General features: G+C 38.1%; 1 protein-coding gene across 1 annotated transcript in view; it reads left to right on the top strand.

The window, feature by feature from the left end:
* The window catches only part of LOC116071210 (olfactory receptor 10J3-like), a 5094-nt gene extending 4743 nt beyond the window's left edge, over positions 1–351 (top strand). Inside the window, exon 2 of the mRNA XM_031342659.1 lies at positions 110–351. Within this exon, the coding sequence (XP_031198519.1) occupies positions 110–351 (242 nt within the window). The remainder of the gene's footprint in view (positions 1–109) is intronic.
* The last annotated feature ends 8395 nt before the right edge of the window (positions 352–8746 follow it).

The raw sequence follows: 8746 nt of genomic DNA, 5'->3' as shown, positions 1-8746 counted from the left end.
ATCATCAACTTTGTTGTTGGCGTGTGTGTTCTTATTCTACCAATGTGTGTGGTCTTCATCTCCTATGTTGTGATCATCTCCACCATTCTTAAGATTGCTTCAGCTGAAGGTCGGAAGAAGGCCTTTGCCACCTGTGCCTCCCACCTCATGGTGGTCACCATCCACTATGGCTGCACTGTAATCATCTACATGAAACCTAAGTCCCAGAGCTTGCTGGGGCAGGAAAGGCTCATCTCAGTGACCTACACACTTATCACCCCTCTACTGAACCCTTTGGTATACACTCTGCGGAATAAGGAGGTCAAAGATGCCCTACGCAGAGCCATGTGGAAGAAGCCATTTTCCTCTTAATCAGGTTCATGTGTGAATTTCATTTCTTTCAGTTGGTGAATATGCAGTTCTTTTATGTTGTTTCTAATAATGCCTTATCTTATGGCATAAGCAAAACCAGAACACGTTGACAGTGGGTAACCTAGAGGCTTCCCTCCATGCCATCAGAATTCTCTGTGATGTACTCTAGAGGGATGAGATAATGATTTTTATATACTTAGTTTAAGTAAAAAGGAAATTTATAAACATAGGTTGCTTATGGCCAGAGATTCGGTAGGCTTCGTTATACTGCTCATTTTTATTTCCTGATATTTCTAATTGTTGTCCCCCTTCCTGATCTCCTCTCCACAAGTCCCCATTTCATTCCCACTCCCCTTTGTCTCTAAGCTTTGGTCCATCCTTGAATGTCATGGTCAACTAATACATTTTCATTTCCCTACCCAACTCCGTCAAGCCTAGACGCGTTCATTACAAGAACACTGCTTTGTGTATAGAACTGTTCACATGTGCACATGGCTACACTCTCCATGAGAATATTATGAGTTGCTGTCATGTGTCACACAGTTATCTTTAAACCAATGATAGACTTCATATATCCTGGCAGAAATCATACAGCTCATGTATAGTATGAGGTGGTACAATGTGTGATATGTAGTTACACTCTATCATATTTGTACAAGAACAAAATTGTTTGCCAATATATTTATTTTCAGAACAGACCCTCATTGGTAGTCATAAAAACTGTATTGATTTGAGTTTACTAAAACACTAAATCCTTAAAGTTTCTAAATCTGATAAATATCAGTTTGGAAATGACCCCAGAAAGTCCTGATTGCTGTGGTTGGTACAGAAACACATATCTTTATGTCAAAAATTTTCTTGTATTCTGTTTTTATGAATATCATGTTAATTTGTCTGATAACTTGAGGATTATTCAGGATAACTTGAGGATTATTATACGTAAAGTATGTCTTTAAAGCGGTGGTATCACAGATGTAAGAAAGTAAAATTGCATCAGCTAACGAGAACCCAGGTGTGGCCTCTCCACAATCCTTTTACACACACATTAGAAGACTCAGGCTGAGAAGGCAGACATATGGACAAGGTGAGCTTTACTCATCCTTTCAAGGCTGCAGTGATGAGGGTGGACCCGGAAGGAGCCTGTAGGTATCACAGTGAAGGGAGCATCGGATCTGCTGTTTGACAGGAGTGGAGCACAGCACTTTGGACAAAAACACCAGAATGTGAAGACTGCACAGGGAAGGAGTATGGAGGGCTATGTGTCCAGACTTCCAGAAACAGTCGGGCCACTTACTTTCTGTGGAGTTGTGTAAAGGACAACTCTGACAGTTGTAGCGACTCTCATTTAAGTAAAAGTATGAAGGAAAGGCACTCGTGAACTCCCTAGGGAACTGAGAACCCTGGACTGAGCCTCTCAGTGGGTCCCCTTCAGGAAGCATCCTTGCTAAGGAACTGCATCTTTGTGCTTTTAACATGTTCTGAGGACATGCTGCCTCCAGTGGTTTGTCTGATCCATGGTATCTCCTCTCTATGGTGATTATGAAGAGCTATCCCATGTCCAGAGCTGTCATCTGTGACATGGTTTAGGGTTTGTGCTGTGACTGTTTCACACTTCAGCTTGTCTTTCTCAACCCTGCTTCTTTTATCCAGCAAAGCTGTGGATGGTGCATCCAAGCCTCTGTCCTGGAATCTGTTTGCTGGAGTCAGCAATCTGCAGCAGCATTTTAGACTTACGTGTCAGGGAAGGTAGGCATTTGTGGAAACACAATCTTTAGCCTTAACTTATTCTAACACAGGTAGATGAGGTCTTTTCTTTTCATTTTAAAATATATTTTTGTTACAAGAACTGAGTCATATTTACCATGGCATAATGTACCTGATGATTATTTTGTATGATCTTCTTGAAAGTTAATTAAGGAGAAACTCGCCAGCCCAATGGCACTGGATCCTTCAGGTCTGTCTGGGCTAGTGACCAGAGAAGACCTTGGGTGCAAACTCTGCAGCCAGTCCAAGAATTCCCAGAGGAAGCTCCACTCCCAGGCACTTTAACACACCCATGATCAGAGGTGAGGAGGGCACAAAATCTGTACCAACACTGGGAGTAACTGGGACCAGTAGGACTCAGGCACACAGGAACTCTGCCAGCCCAGTTGCACTGGTTCCTTCTGGTCTGTCTGGGTCAGTGCCCTAAGCAGATCTTGGGCCCAAATATTGCAGCCAGTTGCACAGCATCAGAAGTGGCTCCCCTCCCAGGCACTCTGATATGTCCAGGATCAGAGGTGAGGAGGTGAGGAGGTGAAGAGGATACATTTGTCCCAACACTGGGAGTGGCTGGGACCATCGGGACCCAGGCACACAGTTACTCTGCCAGCCCACTGGTTCTGGTTTGCTTCCAGTCTGTCTGGGCCGGTGCCCTGAGCAGACCTTGGGCACAAAGTCTGCAGCCAGTCCCACAACACCCAGAGGAAACTCCACTCCCAGGCACTCTAACAAGCCCAGGATCACAGGATCACAGGACCACAGAGACAGCTTGACAATGAGGACTTCTGACACACAAGGATCAGAGGAAAAACAGGTTCCAGTCAGATTTAGCAAGGGCAGGTTGCACTAGAGTTAACCAGATGGCAGGGGGCAAGTGTAAGAAAATAAACAACACAAACCAAGGTCACTTGCCATCATCAGAACCCAATTCTCCCATCATAGCAAGTCCTGGACATGCCATCACACTGGAAATGCAAGATTCAGATATAAAATCATTTCTCATGATGATGATACAGGAATTTAAGAAAGTCATAAATAACTTCCTCAAAGAAATACAGGAGAACACAGGTAAACAGCTAGAAACCTTTAAAGAGAAAACACAAAAAAACCCTTATAGAACTACAGGAAAACACATTCAAGCAGGTGAAAGAAATGAACAAAACCATCCAGAATCTAAAAATGGAAATAGAAACCATAAAGAAATCCGAAAGAGAGACAACCCTGGAGATACAAAAACTAAGAAAGAAATCAGGAGTCATAGATGTAAGCATCACCAACAGAATACAAGAGATAGAAAAGAGAATCTCAGAGGCAGAAGACACCATAGAAAACATTGACACAACAGTCAAAGAAAATGCAAAAAGCAAAAAGCTCCTAACCCAAAACATCTAGGAAATCTAGGACACAATGAGAAGACCAAACCTAAGGATAATAGGTATAGAAGAGAGTGAAGACTTCCAAGGTAATAGGCTAGTAAATATCTTCAAGAAAATTATAGATGAAAACTTCCCTAACCTAAAGAAAGAGATGCCCATGAACATACAAAAGGCTACAGAACACCAAATAGACTGGACCAGAAAAGAAATTCCTCCCTCCACATAATAATAAAAACACCAAATGCACTAAACAAAGAAATAATTTTAAAAGCAGTAAAGGAATTATCAGAATTACACCAGAGTTCTCACCCAAGACAATGAAAGCTAGAAGATCCTGGGCAGACGTCATACAGACCCTACAAGAAAACAAATGCTAGCCCAGGCTACTATACCCAGCAAAACTCTCAATTACCATAGATGGAGAAAACAAGATATTCCATGACAAAACAAAGTTTACCCAATATCTTTTCACAATTCCAGCCCTACAAAGGATAATAGACAGAAAACATCAACATAAAGAGCAAAACTACACCCTAGAAGAAGTAAGAAAGTAACCTTTCAACAAACCCACACGAACATAATTCCACCTCTAATAACAAAAACAACAGGAAGTAACAATTACTTTTTCTTAATATTTTAATATGAAAATTAATATTACCAACATATCCTAATCGATTGAATTCCAAAAAATGAGGAATTAGAAATTCGTTGACTGTCATCCAATGGTCTCTCTAATTTGGTAGTTGGAAAAATTGGTCCAATATTGTACAATCCAGGTACACTTTCTGCTTGTTTGTATGTGACAGTGTCTTGTTTTTGTACCACATAATGGTCTTGAAAACGTGCTTTTCCTATCTCAGCCTCTCTATTTGTAGTAGTGTTTATTTCATATTTTTATACTACACTATGGTTTTCAGAACAGCTTACATATTTTTAAAGTATTTATACAGCCAAAAGAAATGTAGAAAATTAACTTGGGAGGTGGCGTGTAAGAGAACAACTTAGAGTGAGACTTAATGCTTTGCTTGACGTTTGTATCAAGTTTGAAGAAGAGAACTTTATATTACTCTTTTTCTGTGAAGAATGCTTATCCAAATTTTCACAGCCAATGAACCAGATTCTTACCCTCACCTAGTGTCAGTACCATGCTCCAAGCAGAAACATTGTTCATTGAAACAATTGGTGAATGACTTTATGGATAGACCATCTTAATACACACACCATTTCATAAATGAATGTAACCTGTTCCCTGTGGGCTGAGAATGAAGACAATCACTCAAGTCAAATAGCTTTGACCATAGCAGGAAATCTGTATCCAAAAATCATGCCTACAATTCATTCCTTGGTGCAGCAGAACTGTCAACTCTTAGCTTAGCTATGATGGAACTATGAGGATCACCAGATCCTTTGGTGATGTGAGGGCCATTGAAGTACAGCCTTATTACAATGAACTCCAATGTCTAAAAATTGTTCTTAATTTCGGCTTGTCACAGTAAGAGCCAAGATTTTAAGCTCTACTACATACAAAATAAACAAACAAACAAAAAGACTTTATATATTTATGGTCATTTAAAAAATACTAGTAGTGATGTATTATTTTAAAATATACAGTTAATATGTTTGGAGTTATTTAAAATTTATATTGAGAAAAATGTATGTATTTTCAGTATTGCTGTAGACAAGCATCTACATAAGACTGTTAAATTGATTGTTGTTTTATATAAAACAACTTTTATAATACTACTTTTTATTGTTATAATATTTTATAAATTTTAAAGAATATGAAAAAAAGGTATTTTAAGTATTGAAGGGGGTCTCTGGGTGGGGTTTGTGTACAAAAGGGAAACAAGAATGTGATTTAATTCTATTTACTTAAAATATGTTTTTAAATGCTAACAAATTCAGATAATTGAAATCATGTATCTTTTCTCATCATAATGCAATAAAACTTAAGTCAATTTAAAAAAAAAGAAAGTTATTTAAGAGATAAATATCTGAATTTTTGTGTCTGAATTTTCTGAAATTTCACATTCTTTGCCCTCTGACCTCATAACATTACAGAGAGATTTTTCCCACTGTCTGTGCTGTACTGAATGTCAACAAAACTGACAGTACCCCCATGCCTTTTCAGTATTGAAAGTGAAAGATCATGGGTGTTGCAGGTGGTATACACAAGTTTGCAAAAATTTTATTGAGAAGTTTTGCATCAATATTCATAAGGGAAAAAACTCCACACTAAATCCATCTTGTCCTGGGCTTTTTTTTTTTTTTTTTGGTTGGGAGACTATTAATGGCTGTTTCTATTTCATTAGCAGATATGGGACTGTTTAGATCATTGATCTGATCTTGATTTAACTTTGGTATCTGGTATCTGTCTAGAATATTGTCCATTTTATCCAGGTTTTCCAGTTTTGTTGAGTATAGGCTTTTGTAGTAGGATCTCATGATTTTTTAGATTTCCTCAGTGTCTGTTGTTATGTCTTTTTCATTTCTGATCTTGTTAATTAGGAGACTGTCTCTGTGCAGTCTAGTTAGTCTGGCTAAGGGTTTATCTATTTTGTTGATTTTCTCAAAGAACTAGCTCCTGGTTTGATTGATTCTTTGTATAGTTCTTTTTGTTTCCATTTGGTTGCTTTCAGCCCTGTTTGATTATTTCCTGCCTTCAACTTCTCTTAGGTGAATTTGCTTCTTTTTTTTCTAGAGCTTTCAGATGTGCTGTCAAATTGCTGGTATATGCTTTCTCCAGTTTCTTTTTGGAGGCACTTAAAGCTATTAATTTTCCTCTAAGGACTGCTTTCATTGTGTCCCATAAGTCTGGGTATGTTGTGGCTTCATTTTCATTAAACTCTAGAAAGTCTTTAATGTCTTTCTTTCTTTCTTCCATGACCAAGTTATCATTGAGTAGAGTGTTGTTAAGCCTCCACGTGTATATGGGCTTTTTATCCACGTGTATATGGGCTTTTTATTGTTTATGTTGTTATTGAGGAGCAGCCTTAGTCCATAATGATCTGATAGGATGCAAGGAATTGTTTCAATCTTATATCTGTGGAGGTCTGATTTATGACCAATTATATGGTCAATTTTAGAGAAAATACCATGAGGTGCTGAGAAGAAGTTATATCCTTTTGTTTTAGGATAAAAAGTTCTATAGATATCTGATAAATCCTTCTGTTTCATAACTTCTGTTAGTCTCACTGTATCTTTATTTAGTTTCTGTTTCCATGATCTGTCCATTGCAGAGTGTAGGGTGTTGAAATCTCCCACTATTATTGTGTGCAGTGCAATGTGTGCTTTGAACTTTAGTAAAGTTTCTTTTATGAATGTAGATGCCCTTGAATTTGGAACATAGAGGTTCAAAATTGAGAGTTCATTGATAGATCATACCTTTGATGGGTATGAAGTGTCCCTCCTTATCTTTTTTGATCACTTTAGGGTGAAAGTCGAATTTATTTGTTATTAGAATGGCTACTCCAGCTTTTTTATTAGGACCATTGGCTTGGAGGATTGTTTTCCAGCCTTTTATTCTGAGGTAGTGTCTGTCTTTGTCACTAAAGTGGATTTCCTGTATGCAACAAAATGTTGGGTCCTGTTTATGTACTCAGTCTGGTAGTCTATGTCTTTTTATTGGGGAATTGAGTCCATTGATATTAATAGATATTAAGGAAAAGTAATTGTTGCTTCCTGATATTTTTATTGTTAGAGTTGGAATTCTGTTCATGTGGCTATCTTCTTTTAGTTTTGTTGGAAGATTACTTTCTTTCTTTTTCTAGGATGTAATTTCCCTCCTTGTGTTGGAGTTTTCCATTTATTATCCTGTGAAAGGCTGGATTTGTGGAAATATATTGTGTAAATTTAGTTTTGTCCTGGAATACTTTGGTTTCTCCATCTATGGTAATTGAGAATTTTGCTGGTTATAGTAGCTTGGGCTGACATTTGTGTTCTCTTAGGATCTTAATGACATTAACCCAGGATCTTCTGGCTTTCATAATCTCTGGCAAGAAGTCTGGTGTAATTCTGATAGGTCTGCTTTTATATGTTACTTGACCTTTTCCCTCACTGATTTTAAAATTCTTTCTTTGTTTTGTGCATTTGGTGTTTTCACTATTATATGGAGGGAGGAATTTCTTTTCTGGTCCAGTCTATTTGGAGTTCTATAGGCTTCTTGTATGTTCATGGACATTTCTTTCTTTAGGTTAGAGAAGTTTTCATCTATAATTTTGTTGAAGATATTTACCGGCCCTTTAAGTTGGAGGTCTTCACTCTCTTCTATATCTATTATCCTTAGGTTTGGTCTTCTCATTGTGTCCTGGATTTCTTGGATGTTTTGGGTTAGGAACTTTTTGCATTTTGTGTTTCCATTGACTTTTGTTCAATGTTTTCTATGCTATCTTCTGCACCTGAGGATTCTCTCTTCTCTCTCTTGTATTCTGTTGGTGATGCTTGCATCTATAGCTCCTGACTTTTTTCCTAGGATTTCTATCTTCAGAGGTGTCTCTCTTTGTGATTTCTCAACTGTTTCTACTTCCATTTTTAGGTCCTGGATGGTTTTGTTCAATTTCTTCACCTGTTTTGTTGTGCTTTCCTGTAATACTTTAAGAGATTTTTTTTATTTCCTCTTTAAGGGCTTCTACTTGTTTACTCATTTTCTCCTGTAATTCTTTAAGGGATTCTTGTTCTTCCTCTTTAAGGGCTTGTACCTCTTTACCTGTATTCTCTTGTATTTCTTTAAGGGAGTTACTCATGTCCTTCTCTCTATCACCATTGTGAGGTATGATTTTAGATCCAAATCTTGCCTTTCCGGTGTTTTGGGATATCCAGGACTTGCTGTGGTGGGAATAGTAGGTTCTGATGAAGCCAAGTAGTCTTGGTTTCTGTTCATAAGATTCTTGTGTTTGCCTTTTGCCATCTGTTGATCTCTGGTTTTAGATGCTCTTGCTGTCTCTGGCTGGAGCTTGTTCCTCCTGTGGGTCTGTAAGCCTGTGTTTTTATTTTAATAAAATAAAATAAATAAATATTTTATTTATTTACATTTCCAATGTTATCCCCTTTCCTGATTTTCCCCCAAAAACCCTCTATTCCATTCCCCACTTCCTGCTTCTTTGAGGGTGTGCCCCCAACCACCCACCCACTTACACCTCACAGCTCTGGCATTCCCCTACACTGGGGAACTGAGCCTACATAAAACCAAGCGCCTCTTCTCCCATTGAGACCCAACAAGGCCATCCTCTCCATGTGTACTCCTTGGTTGGTAGTTGAGA

The sequence above is a fragment of the Mastomys coucha genome, unplaced genomic scaffold, assembly GCF_008632895.1.
Source record: "Mastomys coucha isolate ucsf_1 unplaced genomic scaffold, UCSF_Mcou_1 pScaffold1, whole genome shotgun sequence".
In the NCBI taxonomy this organism is placed as follows: Eukaryota; Metazoa; Chordata; class Mammalia; order Rodentia; family Muridae; genus Mastomys; species Mastomys coucha.
The sequence above is the reverse complement of the archived record's forward strand: the minus strand, read 5'-3'. Positions and strand labels throughout refer to the sequence as shown.